Source organism: Notothenia rossii, assembly GCF_949606895.1.
Source record: "Notothenia rossii genome assembly, chromosome: 8".
In the NCBI taxonomy this organism is placed as follows: Eukaryota; Metazoa; Chordata; class Actinopteri; order Perciformes; family Nototheniidae; genus Notothenia; species Notothenia rossii.
Window position 1 is genome coordinate 20,682,068 of NC_136906.1, and position 20,278 is coordinate 20,702,345.

General features: G+C 39.3%; 2 protein-coding genes across 3 annotated transcripts; both read left to right on the forward strand.

Moving 5' to 3' along the window:
- Positions 1-367: 367 nt before the first annotated feature.
- On the forward strand, positions 368-11,289 carry fam117aa (family with sequence similarity 117 member Aa). 2 transcript variants are annotated; one of them, XM_079646514.1, is made up of 8 exons: positions 368-831; positions 2,400-2,545; positions 5,287-5,382; positions 6,146-6,259; positions 8,510-8,626; positions 8,974-9,205; positions 9,309-9,483; positions 10,242-11,289. In XM_079646514.1, exons 1-8 carry the CDS (start codon positions 708-710, stop codon positions 10,453-10,455), a joined length of 1,218 nt encoding a protein of 405 aa, XP_079502640.1. In that variant the 5' UTR covers positions 368-707; the 3' UTR covers positions 10,456-11,289. The 2 variants fall into 2 exon arrangements, with proteins under 2 accessions (XP_079502640.1, XP_079502641.1); XM_079646515.1 differs by lacking the exons at positions 368-831; positions 2,400-2,545 and adding an exon at positions 4,330-4,769.
- An 811-nt stretch (positions 11,290-12,100) lies between these two features.
- On the forward strand, positions 12,101-19,623 carry slc35b1 (solute carrier family 35 member B1). The gene is made up of 9 exons (XM_079646887.1): positions 12,101-12,654; positions 13,638-13,741; positions 13,844-13,974; positions 14,071-14,101; positions 15,407-15,564; positions 16,166-16,292; positions 17,971-18,077; positions 18,234-18,387; positions 18,947-19,623. The coding sequence occupies exons 1-9, from the start codon at positions 12,530-12,532 to the stop codon at positions 18,997-18,999; spliced, it is 990 nt and encodes a 329-aa protein (XP_079503013.1). The 5' UTR covers positions 12,101-12,529; the 3' UTR covers positions 19,000-19,623.
- Positions 19,624-20,278: the final 655 nt, after the last annotated feature.

Below are 20,278 nucleotides of genomic sequence, written 5' to 3' on the forward strand. Positions count from 1 at the left end.
TTTTACAACATGAAAAAGAAAAAGGTCTAGTCTTCAAATGTCTTGTTTTGTTTTATCACACAGAGAGTGAAAAAGAGTCATCTAGTGAAGAAACCAATTCACATCAAAGTTAAAAGGTGATTCCAAAGAAATGTGACTTTCATTTAGTCAAAGACATAACTTAAACCGACAATTCTATCACTAATATGGTGTTTAACTTAGTTGTAGGCTTTGGTTTTCTTTGGGAGCTTTAACTTTTTAACTTTTTTTTGGGAGGGGGGGGTGGTGCCCATTAAGTTGACGGATCGGCGTAATGACCAATACGTGCTCAGTAGTATTCTGCTGCGGCCAATCAGATCGGCCTCCCTGGGAACCATACACTGCACGAGACAGTTGCACACAGTTTGAGCCGAGCTGTTGTGTTTTCACTTTGCACGAACAGCGATGTGTGAGTTGTGTCTGTTCCTCACACTACAACGTCAAGATGCTTTAAACTGCAAAGCTGCACCCAGGTCGTCTCTGCTCCGAAAGTAAGCGACACAAAATCATGGTCATCATCACAAAATAAACCTCAAGCTGGGTGCTCAACAAGGGGCCCCACTAGACTTCTGGATCATCATCACTGTGGATGAAGTGAATGTGGGCAGAAAGAAAGACAGCGCGTTGCAGTGACCGAGAGGAAGAAGAGAGGCCGTGTGTGTTTTCACAAGCGGAGCACGGAGTGGGGAATGTCGGGCAGAAGTGGAGGAGCGCCTCGGGGTTGCAGCAGCAACCCCAGCCTGCAGCCCCTCAGAGCCACCGTCCCGTACCAGCTCCAGAGGGGCTCAGCTCTCTGCAGGGAGGTCAACACGGGTAAATACAACTCATGAAGAGGGGGGTGAACTCTGCATTCACCTCCATGTGGTCCAGTGTTGAAAAGTGTATGTATGATGTCAATTTATGAATATCTGACTCAGATACGCAGTTACATATGTTCAAGTGTTTCATTTACTTGTTTTCTTAATTGTACAACAATGAAGATAGAGGCTAATGTGGAGTCCATCAATCAATACGGACAATGAAGAAGCAACTATTTTGACAGTAATTTTATTAGATTTTTTCAACAGAAAATATGCCGAACATTTGGTTTCCTAGTGTCATTTTGCTAATCCTGTCTGTCTGTCTTATATTATTGTAACTTCAATATTTCTAGGCTTTGGACAAACTCGAGCTCTGAAGAATTAACTTTCTAACTTTAATTGACACTATCTGGTTTAATCAAAAGATGAATCAATGATGCAAAGGAAATCATACATCTGCCCAATGCACTTAGAACATTGAATGAAAAATAGGGTTGCTCAAGCCATTTTTGAATGAATACGTCTGACGTTTTCATGCTCATTGAACAATTCTTGACTTGCAAAACTTAAAAAACATTTTTAAAAAAGCAGGTTTGCTTTGTTGGCTACGTAGGCTGAACTCATGGCAATTCGTGGATCAATCACTGCCTCAAAGATTGAACTTGACCCTCGGTCTAAAAGTAAAATCCCAGCATACCTTGAGAAAGTTAAGTCAACAATGAAGGCTTCTGCTAACCCCTGAAACATAACACTGCTCTCTAAATGTTATCTGGACACCCAGTCAACCCTTTGCACTCTAACCTGTGGGATCTCTGCTGCGTTCTTCACTCTAGGACAGCTTTGTTCTACTTTAACTGTATCCATGCAAATCACATCTGCATGTAGTCGTGTTTATTTTTACATTCTGCCTGTCTGCCCTGCAACATGACAACATATTGTGTGTGTATACTTGTAGCCTGTGGTGACTGTTGCCTATGCTGTGTAGATGGATGGCTTTGCTCCAGGTCAAAGGCATGGTCCACACCTGCCAGAGATTACAGAGGGCTGCCAACATGCAAACACACAACTCCACATGGCATGCTCGTTGGTGGGGAAGAAGCCTGGGAGCAATTTCTTTAAACAACTACCGGTGTCAAAATACTGTTTAGCTTCTTAAGGATAGTTTTATACTCTTGCCCGATCAAGCTATACATGATCACACAGGCATGAGTTGTGAGATCTGCAGGACAGACACTGTTCTGACAAGTACTGTGTTAAGGCTTACACAACCCAGACATAAACTCCCTGACTTTATGTTACTTTGAATTCTTCAAGGAATCTTTTTCTTGTTGCATTTTTCCACAGTGAACAAAGTTTTGATGCATTGAAGTAGGCGTTCAACAACCGCAAAACTATACAACATCCTTCAACTCATCAATACTTTTTTAGATTATTTTAGTCGACATGGAGGCATGCAAAAAACACAGCGTTTTATTTACAAGCTCTAGGTGATGTAGTTCTAGGTTACGCAATGTATATACAAATGGACATTTTATGGATAAAGTAATCCCTTAAATGTATTTTTATTTCTGTTTTCCAAAGCTGACAGGAACACAGCTCGCCCACCGAAACCTACCATCCGCCGAACGCTTTCTCTCGACGCCATCGTCGGCCCCTACCTGCAGGGACAGTGGCCCAGAGAGGGAGAGAGCCAGGTTGTTACCTGTGTCAACGACAAAGCCACACAGGTACATATTAATTTATCATGACAATATCAAATGAATGGTGATACCTCTGAGTAATCACTGTCATTTAACAAGAGCCTTCCACTCAAGTGGAAGTCTGTGTAAGGACACATTTCCCATAAAACCTGTTGCTTCATGTTGCCGAAAAAAAGCAGACAGGAGACCAAATGTTTTATCTGCCTTGCTTTTCTTGTATGTTACGGGATTATATAGAGGACAAGATATCTGATGTTGGCTCTGCAGGTGTCTCGTGGTTCCAGTTTGACGCTGCGGGTGGAAGGCAGCCAACTGGAAATAGTCGTTTTTGTTCTTCTTTAAACTCTGCTGCTCTCCCCTCGCTCCCCCCTCGACTGTATCGGCTCCTAACTGGTGCACAAAGCCCCTACTAACTTCTCCAAGCTCCGCAGCTTCGTCTTCGATCCTGACACAGTTTAAAACCCGAACAAACCCCCTTCGCCTCCATTGTGAGGAACAGACCCCTCCTGACCTCATTATACAGACACCCCATCCCCCAGCACTCTCCTCAGCCACACACACACACCCCACCCAGCACGTCCTTCTGCCATCCTCTGCATTACTTTAAATGATTTAACTTGGTTTGCTTCAGTCCTCATTTGGTATGCTTTTTTACTTTCAAAACTTCCGTCAAATTGTTCCATTTATAGTTACGGAGATTTTAAAGATTGTATTTCTTTATCATGTAGAAAACAAGACATATCCTACATGGGTTTATGAGAAAGAACTTTTTTTTAATTTACATTATCAAACACACATCTTTGGTAACTCAGATTCCAAATTAAAATAATATATACTTTCAGGTACCCCAGATCCCTATAGGGGATATTTAAATGTTACGGCAGCTCAAGTGAAAAAACCAAAGGAAGAGTTATACATTAAAATGATAGATAAAAAAGACATGGGGAAAATAAAGCTAACAAAAATAAAGTAAAATGAAATAGCTATACATATACTGTACGTATACACTAAATACACCTTACACTCACACAGTAATCAGGCTCAGAATTCCTTTATTAGCCCCACACAGGGGAAATGTACATTGTTACAGCAAAGATACAACAACGATAAAGACAAAATAAAACTATATTTAGTAAAGTGGCAAGCACACATTAATACAAATAATCCGATCCATATAGATAACACATTTACCTGTCAGATTTTGTATAAATTGTACATGGAATAACGATTAAACATGTAGTTAACCGTATCTATTAAGCTATTATTCTACAGATATGTGCTACATGGGTGCAAGCATGTTTTTGGACAAGTTATTTTATACAAAAGTATAAATATGTGCCTGGTAGTGTTTATTTCAGGAACAGTAGATTTCATTTGAACGTAAATTGTTTCAGTTTAATTCTGAAATAATAATTCAGTCAATCAGTTTGTTTATAAATAAAAAGGCCAATATCTTGATCACCAAACACATTTACAAGGAATTTAATAGCAAAGGGGCAAAATATGTTCTTCCTCAAGCCTCCCAAATGTGAGAATTAGCTGCTTTCTTGTGTTTTCATTCTAAATTAAATGGATTGTATTTCCCTTTTATTGAGGCCATATTGCAGACAGGAATTAAGTACATGTTGATGAGTCGTCAGAGCTGGAAACACAAGCCAAATGTTCTGCTACCTTTGAGTCTTTTTATAGATGTGTGTCCCATGATCCCCCTGTTCATGTTTTGGGCAGGGTGGGGTTGTTGGTGTTGGATGATTTCAGGGGGGGTTGGCAGCTGTAACTCTACACCGATGTCACCGTATGACTGACCCATGTCGCGTCCTGACTTATTTAGCCGGCCGATGCTCTACGTTTAGTCCACTGGACAGGGACAAGATGGTGTCTGCGTTTTCTACTGCACGAAGTTATGGCACTAATAAGATTCTCTGACTTGTGAGGTGGACACCTTGAGAACTGCTCGCATTTTGGGAATGGAATACCAGGACACAACCCTACTGTTCACAGTGAGGGCTAAATGTGTACTGTTGCCTTATTGAATGGCATGGGCACCATTGCGTGGATCCGATTTGTATGCAAGTGTGTGAGGCAGTTGACTGGAGGCGCCAAAACTGTGATCATTTGATCCTGTGGGTCAACTAAACAAGGGTTACACCGGGTGAGGATGAGCTGCGAGGCGTCTTCTCCCAACAAAGGGCCGGGAGAAGCCAACCCGACTCCCTCTGGTAGAAAGTCAAGAGTCAATGTGAAGAAATCGGTACGTTTTATAGGAGTAAAAGTAGGTTGTTGAGTCGTTGTGATTGACAAAAGAAGAAGTGCACAAGAAACTTTTCTGTTTGTCTTTGTTATTGTTGTTCTTCTTCTACAGTATGTGACTTGGTGAAAAACAAGGTTACTCTGTGTGCACTGAAGTGTTGAATGCTGAACTTGCACTGTATTTATAGTCTTTCCAAGGATGTGGTTTGGATGTTTTGAAATGTGTGTGAAAGTGGAGGGCTGTTTTGCAGCTCAGGGTGGGTTTCTCGAACAGCTGTTGGGGCAGGTGTGAAACACAGCTGTTGGGCTCCACTTCTGTGTTGTACTCAACTCGTAACAACTTGTAGTGTTGAATGGAGTTAAACAGAACATGTCAGAGGCCTCAGAAAGGTCAGCCAAAATGTCTGCCATAAAAGGCAATTTTCTACAACATCCACCAAATGTTTTTTAGACAAATTCGGGACCCATATTATTATACTCACTTATTATTCACAAAATAAATAATATTCTTTTCGAAGACACCAAGTTCCTGGGCAGAAGAGACCCGAGGGAGGAGAAGTTCCGGCAAACACAAGCGCTCAGCATCGTGGGGTAGTGCAGAGCACCTGAGGGAGGTACGTATTTGAGTTTATATCATCAATTGCCCCGTTTCTTACTCTTACTTACAACTATTGGTGGAAGAAAAAGTACTTATTCCATGCTCCAAAAACACTCCTACAAGTAAAAGTCTTGAATTTGAAAGCTATATTTGGTAAGTGTATGTAAGCCTTATTTGTAAAATATCATTTAAGTATAAAAGTAGCTTGGATATGTACTAAAGTACAGTACTTAAAGATTATGCTCATTATAACTCCGTCATGTACTGTTGGGTAGCTTAATATACAGCAATGAAGCATAATATATGAAACCATCACATGTTTGTCCTGTGAGAATCACATGTATGTAAACAATCTACTTTCCATGATCTAAGAAACACAGTCCTGTTTTCAACTTGTGACAATGCCTGTTGATCCAAGTGATGTTGTACAGTTGTTTATTTAGCTTAGGATGGAAATAGAATTATCTCAACATAAAAAACAAACAAACATCACAAACATTCAAAATCACCATATGTGCAAAGAGGGGACGAAAAACAGTAAACTGAAAAGTAACTAAAGCTGTCGGACAGCATGTAATGGAGGGAAATATGAAGTTTCATTAAATGTAAAACTTCAAGTAGAGTGAAATTACATTCCACCACTGTTCACACCCTTTTTTCCGCACCCTCCCACTGATGGCACGAAACATTAACAGCCTCCTGAGGGGAAAGAGAGTAACCTTTCCCTTTTCAGAAAGAAGCGTTGTGACTCCTGCTTTTTCTCTCTGCTCTGCGCTCAGGTGGCCAAGCTGAGGAACCAGCTGCAGAAGCGTTCCCGCCACCTCCCTCCCTCAGCAGGGTACGAGCCCCCCCACCACCCCCTGCCAGCAGGTCATGCAGCAGGCATCACTCAGGTAAACCCATTGCTTATGTCTCCTGATGACATGTGGGGAAAAGACATAGAGGTCAAAGTTTCCATGACAACTGCTGATGCTAATCCGTCTTCCACGGGCATACTGGGAAGTGCTTGGTAACAGGGGTATTTAAAAACAGTTGTGCTTTTCTTAGGAACGGCTGTCTTCACGCCTCCTGTTATTCTGCCTTGCTGTCACAAAGAGACAATCTGAAACCAGCATTTCATACTTTAACAAGGACCGAGTCTTTAGTCAGACATTGGCAGGTCAATATTATATAGTAATGATAATATTAATAATATAGATTTTAAATAGATTTGTATAGCCCCTTTCGTAAAAGTGCTTTCAATAAGAGAAAATAAATATATAATTAACATGTAAAAGGGATAGAATGCCAAATTAATGGAAAATAAGATGGCAAACACACTTGATAGATTAAGATAACCATCATTTTATTTGTTTTGTCATGCATCAGCATTTAAGGTTTGACTGAACAAACAAACAAACAAACAAACAAGCAACTGAAAACAGCAGTCAAAAAACATTTGCCCTTGCTGGTGGAACACCTGGAGTGGAGTGCACCAGCTGGGCATAAGCTGGGCGTAACTCTACGTCCGACGTAGAACCGAAGTTTAAGACCAAACTAAAGTTATGACTAGTGCACCACTTAGACTTAAGCCCTGTATGCGTTGCGCCCGGGTGTAACTTTTACGCCTAGTATGGAGCAGGCGTAAATCGGAAAGAGAGACTAGTATCCATAGTAACGTAAAACAGACAAGAAGGAAAATAACTATGGCAGTGCGTCTTGTTTACATGTTGTAACAACGAAAGGGCATTAAGACGAGAGAGTCGTCCGTGATCAAACAAACCCACTGGACATCTATTCATTGAGCTGATAGAGAGGTTTCGTTTTGGCAGACAAGCCCTTTTTGATTGAATCGAGGAGATCTCCCCTCAACAACAGAACGGATCAGACAGAAACGCTGCGCTCTCCCCAACCTTGCAGGTGCTGATTGCGCTCAGATTTTACTTTAATACTGTGGGAGACATGATTAATGTTCATCGCACAACTGCATGTCGGGCTATTAGACACGTTTCCTTGGCTCTCCAGCGCCGCCTTTGGAATTATATTTACTTGACACAAGAAGAAGCAGCAAAATCCTCCTGGCATCCGTGAAGATATCTGTGGACGAGTCAACCGCAATCCCATAATAAACAACATATAGCCCTGTATATTTGTAATATGAACGCTGTTTTTTTGCAATTGCATTTCAATAAGCTCCCATTGTGACCACATATTTTCATTAGGCCGTTTTATAGCCTATTTTATAAAAAAAAACACACACAAGAACATTAGATAACAAATATGATTAGAGAACGGTGAATGACAAATTGTCTTCTTCCGTGATTCTTTGCTGATTCTTAAGAATTATAATTTTGAGTCTTAATTTCTCCAGCTCAATTTTGTCATGTTCCGCTGCAGTTTTGCGGTCTCCACCTCCACACGAACGATCTCTTTCTCCACCAGTTCACGTTGTAGCTCTGTAAAATCCCTCTTTCTTTAGGTGTGGGCGTCATTTTTCTCTTCTTTTGGTTTCTGTTATCCATGACTTCGTTATCCAAATCTTAGTTTGCTCTGAATGGAGGAATTCGAGTGTTAAATTATGTAGACGTGTGTTGCTTGGCAACAATTACTGTTTCGCGTGTATTTACGTGGACGCGCATCTTAAGACCAGGCGCAGCTACGACCTATACTAGTCAGGCTTGGTGCACTCGGTGTAAATTCGAATCCCTAAGTCGGACGTAGCTAAGCCCGACGTTAGAGTTAAGACCTACTTTTTTACGCCCAGCTGGTGCACTCCACTCCTGATGACAGCAGGGACTTACCTTGCCTTTTTTACCTGATCCCAGGATAATACACCACAGTACCACCCAATGTGCACACAGAGAATAACATTACATGTTATTCAAACAACATATTTGTCTCTTACAAATAAGATAACAATACATAGAATGAACAAAATAAGATGGGGAATATTTAATTGAAGTATTTACAATTAGGTAAGTTAATGAACAGCATTAAAGTTAAGCTCTTACGATACATTTTGCTGATTTAATACTGCCCTTTGCTTGCACTACCTCCTGTTTGTATCAAAATGTGCACTAACCTGGCACACAACATGGATATATACACATTCTGCTCAAAAGTATTTAAGCAAACAAAGAGTCTTAAAGATTGTTGTTTTTCAGACTGTGCCCCTGATGCGGCTGAACAGAATCGCCCCGCGGCTGCGACGCAGTGTTGAAGGCCTGAACCTGGAGCTGGAAGAAGCGTTTGTCTCTGAGAAACCTGATGATCAGCACGAGGTGAGGCACAAGGTTATTAAACAGATCATGTTTTGAGAAAAAATGTCAAGTAATGATTATGAAACTAAACCAAACATTATAGCAGCAGTATAGGCTTACTTCTGTAATACAAAAAATAAAAAGCTTAACGCCTTTTTTTGTATGTATGCACTGTGGTTTTTGTTTGGCTTAAGTATAACAAAAATTTAAATGGCCAAAAATCTTGTCAAGATGTTGAAATTACAGGAAAGTTGTTAACGATATGTTTGTAACAAAAAGGTAGATTTAAAAAAAAAAAAAAAACATTGCCCTGTGTTGCTTCTTTAGCTGCTCTGACCCCTTCACTTGTTTTCTCCTGAATATTCCAGATTTTGGATATCCCGGATGGCCATAGGGCCCCCGTTCCTGTTCAGAGGTGCAGCAGTGGCTCTCAAAGTGAGCCCTCCCCAGGGCCCCTGGATCTGGATCCTTCCCTCCTCTCTCCTTCTCAGTCTCCTTGTCCTCTAGATCCATCGCTGCTGTCTCCTTCAAATTCCCCTTCTCCATTGAACCCATCTCTTCTGTCTCCATCACAGTCTCCCTGTCCCATGGGAGAGCCAGGTTAGACCACTCTACATTTTTGTGTTGTTCAAAAATAAAACAAATATATGGTTAGTTTTCATATTATTAACAAAAGTTCGGATATTTGTGTCTTTCTGAGCAGAGCTACTCGACTGTGAGACGCTAAGTCCCGCTCCATCTACGCCGCTACCTCTGTTCGCCCTGGACCCCCCCCTGCTGCAGCCCTGCTCCTCCGCTACTCGTCCCAACAAAACCTACTCCTTCCAGCGCGAGTCGCCAGAAGGCTCTGAGCGAGTACAAGTGTGCGAGGATCAAATGTAAGCAAAAACATAATGTTTTGATTATATATTCATGAAATAAATATTCACGTTCTAGATATGTCATTTCAGGAGCAACCCATGAAGCCCCCCTCCTCAAGCAGTAGCATAGCATTAAAGCTCTTAAATAAAATCAGATTTAAACTTAACTCAAAATAAACATTTATCATACCAATTTAGAAAAGGTTGGAAGAAGGTAATTTGTGAGGTGTGAATATTGCATTTACATGATATGCATTTCTGTGAAATGCTGCTTATGAGACAGCCCAGGTTTAGTAGAAAATCTCTTCTTGCACTATTTCTATTTTATTTGTATTTACTTGCACATCTCAAAACATTCGATTTCACTATTTTATCTTTTCTATTATTTATATGTCCTATATATATGTTGCACTGTTGGAGGAGCCTTTAACTTAAGTTTTTCATTGCCATATCTACACTGTAGACAATGAGCAAATGACAATAAAGCCTTGAAACTTGAAAATCTAAAATAATATTTTAAAGAATTATCCAAAAAATGTAATATAATTATTTGAATAAAGGTGTGGTTATAATTTAAATAACTAAAGTATACATAAAAACATAAACTAGAGTCATGTTAATCATTTGTATCATAACAGAACTATAATAATGTTATTTAAATGGTATTATGATTTTCCAGATGTGCAAAACTACATCTAAAGCTGTGGCATTTGGAGCCCTTGATGATACAGCATAATGGGGTTCATGCCAACTTCTATCCATCTCTTTACTTCCAGGTCTGCCTCTCGGGACGTGCCTCTCCTCCAGCCGTCCTGTCCTGACCGCAATAAAGTCAACTTCACCCCTCATGGAGGCTCCGCTTTCTGCCCTGTCAGCCTCCTGAAGCCCCTCCTGCCCTCCATGGACCTTCTCTTCCGGGGCCTGTCAGTCTCTCCAGTCACAGGCTGCCCAGGTCAGGCCTCTCCCACCAGGCACCTGGGCCTGCAGTAGCCTCCTCTCAGGACTAAACCACACTGCCAGAACATGCCTACAACTGACTGTGTTTTAAATGTCACTGCTGTAACGTGCCATGATCACTGTGAGCAAAAAAAGGCTTTGTGGCTCACACTTAGTCTGTTTTACTGATTTATTTCCGCCTTCAGAATGCTATGTTAAGCTGATATTTACCTCATCAGCACCTATTATAAGTATTGCCTTATGTGGGCTATGGATTAAGTCAGGGCTGGAGTTCTGGAAATGCTGAGAAAAGTTTGAAGTCTGAGTTGTTGTTTTTGATCAAAACTAAATGTTTTTTAGTTGATGCATCAGCATTTCAGAAAAAGATTGCTCGGGATGTTTTCATTTTTAATGTCAAAGAGTGACTTCAAAGTAAAAAAAAAAAAGCAAGCACTTACAACACAAGAGTAGTTTACTATCCTTAATTGTTAGTTAAGGAATAGTTCAGTTTTAAGATGAACCTTCAGCTTAATTTTATGAAACCAAGAACTTTTTCGAAAATCTGTTGGTCAATAGTTTAATGGTAGCTGGCTTTTCTACAGATGTACTTCTAGAAAGATATATATTTTTGTATCTTTGTAAGGAAGCTGGTGATATAATTTTAGTTTTCACTGAAGAAAAAAAACATATTTCTGTTTTATACTCTAAAGTTTTACAGGCATAAAAAAGTTTAAAGTTTTACAGGCATAAAAAATATATTTTTATCAGGCCTTTTTTTCAGACATGATGTAGCAACCTTTTCCCACTTGTAATGTTTAGTGTGCTGTTGCCATTGTGATCAAATAAAAATAAACAGATGTTCCGGGCGTTTAAATCCTTTCTATACTACTTGTAATTCCTGTGATTTTTTTCTTGTTGTTGTTGCTTGCCTTTGACACGTGGATTTGCGGTTTTTAAATCGAAGCACCGCCTTTTCCACCCAAATCTGCTTTCGATTGGACGAGAAAGGATCTCTATTGCCCTACATGGACCAATGAATTTAATCCACATCCTAGGACGGAAAAAAGGCACGCGACTTTTTCAAGGAAGGACCTCATTGTTTTTAATAGCTGCCTTTACAGGTGCCACACGACATTTTATATAAGCAGAACAATTTGCCTTTGTGCATTGGTGGAAGTAAGTTAGTTGTTTACTGAAGTACATGTATCAAAACATGTAAGGTAGTTGTGTTCCCATGTTCTGCTACTTTTTCCACTAGATTTGTAGGCTAATATTGTATTTATTTTACGCCACTACGTTTATTTGATTACTTTAGTAACTTTGAAGATTTAGGTTATGTAAACAAAATGTAAATGTATGAAATATGATGTACTTTTATTGGACATGTTACCCTGCAGTATATAAACTAATTTGATCCAAAATGTTGTATAAGCTATCCCCATCTTTAACAGCTGCACACAATTTACATCACCATTTTTGATGCACTTATTTGATGTCTGATATGGGCAATTCTCTATTATGATTATGAAGTGTTGGTACTTATACTTAAACGATATGAAAATTCGGTCATCACAGAATAGCTGGTTGTGATATTATTATTACTATTATTAATCTGCGTAGAATCGTTAAATTAAAGACAGCATTAGGTTTTTGTGACTTTTCAGGCTTAGCTGTTGACACCACTGAGGTCCTTTCATAAAACCTATTTCCCTGTGTCGCTACCGCTATTCCTACTAATTATAGGCTGTAATTTCTCAATGAAAACACGTACTGTACTCTGCTGACAGTACAGGTATCAAGGGGGGAATGGGATGTTTTTAACAGTAACGCTGTCCTGGAGGAGATATTTAGATACCTGAGAATGATACAGAACAAACATATGTCATGAAATCTGACTGTCTGTGCAGCTCCAGAGAAGTCAAGATACCGCTTGCAGGCTTTGGTAAATTAAGCGCGCTCAAGAAGCTTTAAAGGCAACATCTTTGCCTGCCATCACAGAAAACTACACCTAAACGCGAGCACCATTTCCGGGCTCGTCACGTCGTCTATAGTGGAGCGGGATATCGGTGTGAGAGGAGCGGGCAGCGGAGCGGTGTCGGTTAACATACCCGGGCTGCTGGACGATAGCATGGCTGCGGGAAAGGGAGCCGGGAAGCCCGTATCGATATGGGACAATATGCGGATACGGTTCATTGTTTGTTTCCTCGGAGTCTTCGTGTGCTACTTTTACTACGGAATATTACAAGAGACTATGTAAGTAACACTAAGCGTGAGGTATGTTACAGCACATTGTCCTATCCTGTTCCAAACTCCATTATACAATTTACAATTGTAATGCTGACTTGCATGTCGACAGTTACCGAATCATTGCCAGCCTAATTGTACTATGACATAGCTATAAGTAATGCACAACAAACGTACACCATGTGCCAGTGGGTTCAATCTGCTCGTTGTGCAAACTCATGTAAGATATACAACGTTATCTTTACCGATGACAAAGAAAAAGCTGACATTAAATTGACATATTTATGAATGGGGTTTGGCGTGATATTCTTCTCATTTTAGAAAATGCCAGGTATTGATCTCTAAAGTTATACCATTCAGAAGGTGACCTATATTTGTAGTTCTCTAAATCTTCTATGTCACTACCCTCATATGTGTGTGCATACAGCAAACCTTTTTTCCCCTTCTTTGATTAACACATAAGACCATAATGGTTATATAAAGTTGTCTAGAAAGGGTATATAAAGTAAAAGAAGACTAGTTTCTATTGCATATCACATAATGAGGCCTGACACAGATGGTATGTTGTTACTAAAGGGGACAGGGATCATATCTGGTTTCAAAATGAAAGCTTACCTAGTGTCTCACAAAAGAAACTCTATCACGAACATAAATGATTGCCTATCATTCTATGTCTTTATTTAAAACTATTGACATCACTTTTTCCTATTTGTTCTTGGCAACTATTGCCCATTGAGTTCAGTTTGCAAGTTGTTTAAGATTTATGGTTCCCTAACCAAATGTCACCACCCCAGCCTGTCACTTGCAGTATGGTATCTCCTTTCTAAAGGGGCCTTTCCATAGCTTGAAGACTCTTGAAAGTGTTCAACTCTAATACCATTTATCAGCCCATGCTTTTGCTAGGATTGTCATTGAAGGTTATTTCAGCCTCAAATACAGATTGTCTGTGATCTGTTGCACTCAACACAGTTTTTTCTCCTTGACTCGTCCAGCACTCGTGGCAGCTATGGTCAAGGAGACCAAAAGGAGAAGTTCGTATTCGCCCGGACATTGGTCCTCATACAGTGCATTGTCAGTGCTCTGTTTGCTAAGATCTGTGAGTATTCACTATATAGAAGAAGTACTCAAATCTATCCAAATGGTTAATATAAAATAAGATAAACATTATCTGACGCTACATCTACCTCTTCATCATCAGTGATCCAGTTCTTTGAGGGTTCAAAGCCAGACCACACCGAGAGCTGGCTTTATGGGCTGTGCTCCCTCTCCTATCTTGGAGCCATGGTGTCCAGTAACTCTGCCCTTCAGTATGTAAACTACCCCACACAGGTACATATGCCCTTTTAGTTGGTAACATGATTCTAATATGGATTTATTAATGTATCATTCCGTCTTATCCTAAATCTTTGTTTTCTTTGCCAATAGGTGTTGGGAAAGTCCTGCAAGCCCATACCAGGTAAATCTGAGAATCACTTCTGTAATCATACGTTGTGTGATTTGACAAATACATCTTATTAGAATGAAGGTACTTCTCAGAACTGGTTTCATGTAATGACAAGCCTGAATATTTGTACTTTCATACTAAACAATCTATAAAAGTTGGTATAAACACTCAAGTAATAATAGGGTGCAGTCTATTACATCTCATGCTCATTTCAAAAAGTAATAAAACTAATGAGAATAGGAACAGCTCTGTCAAACTAATGTTTAAAGGCACAATGAGTAGGATTTTCCAAAAAACAACAACATAAAGGCTCATGACAAATAATCCCACTCTATCATTGCTCATGACCCTCTAGATGTGGGTTGCGGTCACGTTCCCACTCACCTTTTTTTAATAATATGTTCAAGACATTTCTTGTTGTCCATTGCTATTATTATTATTATGATGTGTTTTCAAACAGCCATCAAGAAATTCTACTCATTAGCATTTAAAGATTGCTCTTGGTTAAAAGTGAATTAGTGCATTTGTGCAGTTTTGTTCCTGCCTACATCTGTTACAGTGCAAGATCCATGCCAAGTTGTGATCTGTGTCAATTTGACTAACTCAGAAGTTTCTAAATCCCATAGGTTAATGTGTTGATGTATATAACTTAAACAAGCAAGTCAGAATACCCTCGTGTGTATATATATATATATAGTACATTACAAATAAGAGATAATCTGATATCTCTCTTAACTGATCAAGTACATATTGGGTAAGCACAATCTTTTCACAATGTGAGCAGACATGAGCACACCTGGCAGGTTACAGTTTGTTCTGTTTGTACATTAACATTATATCTCACTGCTTGTTATCTCTTGACACACACACACACACACACACACACACACACACACACACACACACACACACACACACACACACACACACACACACACACACACAAACACACACACATACACACATACACACATACACACATACACACACACACACACACATACAATAAGACAGAAAGACAAACAGAGGCACACACACACACACACACACACATACAATAAGACAGAAAGACAGACAGAAGCACACACACACACACACACACACACACACACACACACACACACACACACACACACACACACACACACACACACACACACACACACACACACACTTTCGCAATCCATATTTTCCACTCTGAGGGGGGAAGGCTGGGCATTTTGTATCAGGGTAGGATTACTTCAAATCCTAGAGATGTCACCCTGATATTCATGGCTTAAAGAAAATGTCCATCATGCTGCTGTTGTGTGGTTGCAGTGATGATCCTCGGTGTGACGATACTGAGGAAGAGGTACCCGCTGGCTAAGTATCTGTGTGTGCTGCTTATTGTGAGCGGAGTGGCGTTGTTCCTCTACAAACCCAATAAGAGCTCAGTCGCAGGCGACCATGTCTTTGGGTTTGGAGAGATTCTGCTGGTGAGTTTATAAGCTTTATGTTCCATCCAGTCTGCTTGTATCTAGGAATGCACCCATTGTGAAATTCTGTGCTGATAGACATTTAAAACCACATTTAGATTTGGATGATGGCAATTACTAGTGTTTTTGTTTAGTTTTTTCTGTTATTTTTTTCTGTATTTTCCAAGGAAACAAAGACATCCTCATCATAAAAAAAACTGAACCGTTTCAAAGTCACTCAACACTTTATTACGATAAAATTTCAAATTCAACCAATTTATAAAACATGTGATATAATCTAAAAATAACTGCTTTAAAAGCCTTTTTTCCTGCTGTACAACTAAAGCACTCAATAAAAAGTTCCTTTTATAGTCAAACAGAAATATGTGTCTAGTGAAGCATAAAATAAACACATCAAATGTAAATCCAACACAACAGTTAGCTGCTACAAATTAGATTTAACACAACAGATACAAATGGTTGTAGATGTTTGGCAGTTGAATTGGTGCATTCCTACTTGAGTCCCATCTGCTGCCAATCTATCTGTTCCTCCCTCGTGAAGCCATGGTTACTGTGACATTTCCATGACATTTGTCTCCTGCTTTGTTTCGCTATGTTGTAGCTGGTCTCCCTGACATTGGACGGTTTGACTGGTGTGGCCCAGGATCACATGAGGTCTCGCTTCCAGACCAGTGCCAACTACATGATGCTGAACATCAACATGTGGTCCACTCTGGTGCTGGGACTAGGTGAGTCCACCGTGCTCTCTGCCAAACTCTTGTCTCACCAAACATGTGCTGTGAAGTGCTAGGAAGCATGAAGGGTTTCATTCCAACCAAAACTACAGCGGACCATCTCACTGACTGGCACAGCTGCAGCTAGAGAGGAGAAACTAATGAGCAAAATCACCTTGGTGTGGCTCAATCGCGCCAACATATAGCAGAATGAAACTGAAACACTGGTGCACAAGTCCTGTTGCGAAGCAGTAGCAAATTGTCAGAGAAAGCCAAAAGCAGTGGTTCAACAATATGTGGCTGTTTAATAGTGGCTTTTTGCAACACTATAAAGGGGCTTTGCTGAATGTCAATTTGTTATGATTTTATAGCTCTTTTAGAGGTTTTTAAAAAAGACTTTGAATGTTTTTCATCATATTTTATATTTCCTAACCCAAAAAATATATCCTTGAACTAAATCCTTAATTTCAAAAGTGATCCATCAAATAAAAAAGATTAGATTTGGGAAATGACAATCCCTCTCTGTTTTCAATAGACTTTTGGACGTTACAATGCTCTGGAGTTTTTGGAAACAATTCTACCACTGGAATCTAATTTTTCAAACAGGATAACATCAATCATTTAAGCATTTGCCAAATATGTTTATGAAATCCCAATTTTTATACAGAACGAAAAGACACAGATTTTTTTTTTCCAGCATTCCAATATACAATTTTAGAATTTGATTTCAACATTATTATTTTATGTTAATTTATAATCTCATTAGAGCTGTGTGTCATCACGGTCGTCACGCAGCTATTATATCCTTGCTGTTGGTCTAATGCACTGTTAAATGTTATGTCATTATTAGTTGTGTTGATCTGTATTCTCACAATAAAGTCAGGGTGAATTACAGATTTGATGCTGTAGAAAATGGCCATCTGAATAAGTGAAAAAGAACGAAACAGTGTGTGTTTAAGGCTCTTAAAGAGAAGACAAACACCATTCTCTCCAGAGTTTAAAACTAATTAATTCAGTGAAGGCAAAGTGTTCAGCCTTATCTTTATTGATAAGGAATCCTGCACCTCAAAGCCGTCAGTTCTGTGAGGGGGTTGCAGGAATATATCGAAGAATAAGGCACCAAAACAGATGCAATATAACGAGGGGCTTTCTAGTGTTGGTCACTAATGGGCTGAGAGATAAAGATCAAAAGGTTAAAGCCAGTAAGAGAACTATAAGACACTGTTATCACTCGTATAACTAAACTAATTGGCAGTGCTTGCTATCTCTCACAAAGTGCCAATCGAGTGCTTCACACTTTCATAGTTAATATTACACTTTAAAAATGCTATGTTTTTATAAGTGATATTTGAATTCCAGGCTATTAAAACTCCTTCAAAGGGCCTCAGGTTAAGGTTTGCACACCCATAAAGACACCACAAATTCATACCTTTTTATAAGAAGTTGATAAGCTTTGAAGTGCTGGTATTTCCCAAAATATAAAGATGTTTAATTCTTCCCCTCCCACAAATCCATGGCAGCCCCGCACCTCGGCTTCATCTTCCTGTTGTTAGCGTATTTCACCACTTGGTGGGGCCATATGACCACACCATCAACATTATCAACAGATTTTGTATAGTTAATAATTTGTTTCAATACCTGAGCTGTTTGTGTTTTGATATGATATTATAATTATTTTCACTTCTGCTTTCAGCCGTATTATGGACAGGCGAGGTCTGGGATTTCCTGAGTTTTACTGAACGCCACCCGAGCATCATCTACAACATTATACTGTTTGGACTGACCAGTGCTTTAGGCCAGGTGCGTGGATGGAGATTTGAAGAAATCCTTTACTTTGAGATACATTTTTGCCCATTTGCCCTCACCATCGTTACCTTATCAGCAATGGATAGTGACTTTAACTTGAAATCCTCAAGGTTATAACTTTAATGTCTGTTTTTTAAACTCCTCGATCAGACCTTCATCTTCATGACGGTGGTCTACTTTGGGCCTCTGACCTGCTCCATCGTCACCACCACGAGAAAGTTCTTCACCATCCTCGGCTCCGTTCTTCTGTTCGGCAACATCATGACTGGGATGGAGTGGTTTGGCACCATCCTGGTTTTCCTTGGTGAGAGTTAACATTTTGTTGCCTTCTCTAGATGACAGTATATTGTAATGTATCACTGTAAAATTGATGATGGACCTTTATGAATTTATTTTAAAACCGAACTTAGCAGGTAGAGCTTCACTGTAATAAGATACTCCTGTGTGATCACTCAGTACCAAATCCTAATTTAAACATCTTGTATGCTTCACTACAATCACGATTTGTGCACCTTTCAGCTTGTTTGAGATAAAAGCCGTCTAATAGCAGGAACTTTGTGTTAATGGCTGAGCTCTTCTTGCAAAACGCTGTTTAAAACGTTTAACTGTACCCTGAGACAGTTACTCCGTGTGTAATAACAAACACTGCGCCAATTGGGGGATACTTGGGCTTCCCACGCAAAGATTTGGTTGAGTGGTAAATTATGCAATGAGAATTTAGCTAAAGGGGGGTCAGTAAATATAAGGCTGTCAAATATGTAATGTTTTTACTGGTTCAATTGGTCACTTTATTGGTTAAATACAGGGTGTTAAACCTTATTTTCCAATGCTCTTTAATCACATCTTTGGGTTTCTCTCTTTAGGTCTCGGATTCGATGCTAAATTCGGCAAAACCCCCAAGAAGACGACGCACTAAAACGTCAGGAGCACGAGACCGAAAGATTGCAAATTGAAACATTCTAAAGCCAGTATCATATTTTCATAAAGCGTTCTGTAGAGGCACACTGTATGTGCCTATCATATGTTTAAGTATGGTCGGATGTTTCACTTAACTGTATTTAAAAAGAGAGTCTAGCTTCTTTTGTTTACTTAGGATACAGCAAAGAGACACATTTTACTTGGGATCGAGTCCTGAATGAACTGTGACAAGCCATTTCTTTTCTTTTTTTCACAAAATACCTACCTTTTGTAGAGGAATTTGGACTGACTGAAAGAGACTGATGGAAAGTACTGTATCAGAAAAATCTTTAAGTTTCTGAAACCAGCTAACCTCCCTTGAATGGATATTGAAACCAAACAAGGACTAACTCATGAACTTCCACAAAATAAGGCTTGGTTGGCAAAGTCATGCTTGAATATGTGTAATTATCACATAAAGGCAAATGATTAGCAAACAATCAGCCAAGTATCATGTCATTTAAAAAATATAAACGGTTGTATGTATCGCATTGTTGTATGTCCAATCATATCATTGAACTGTTTTTACTTTTATTTTCTACAAGTTGAAAATAATTGACCATAAAAAGGGGAATTGTGATAATTGATGGTGATTTTCTTTTTGTTACACAGACTTACTTTACTTGAATGGTTCAATCATTCAGTTGAGGTACTGAATGTAGGTGAAGGTCATCTTTGAAAAATAGCTATAAAATAATACTTATGATACAAGGAAAATCCTAAACGCTTTTAATATAACAGTTTTCTTGTATTTTGATAAGTGCTTTACAAATTAAATGTACTATTATTATTAGTATAAATTGCTTACACACTAAATGTTAGGTAAAGTACAACAATTGAAACTTAACTTCACCTCAAGTCATAACTAAACACATTTCAAGCTTTGCACCCAATCTGAATTGAACATGTTACACACTGCACAAGTTTCTCTACATATAAGACGGCAATCTAAATTTAAATGAATGCGATTTAAATGGCGCACCAAATTGACCTATAAACATGCCATCTTGCCAAACACCTCATTTCTGGATTGTCGCCTCAAATCATATGTCAGGAAACTCTTTAGATCAACCATGGAGGAGGCCTTCGACCAAATTGATGCATTGTCTGCAAGGATGAATTTCCCATTCAAGAAGATTGTTCCCTTGCCATTTCCCCGAGAGGACGCAGCCTGTGAAGTGGACAAAGTGTTAGGACCAGATCTGGTAAAGAAATGTTGGGACAAGTTTTTGTTTGTA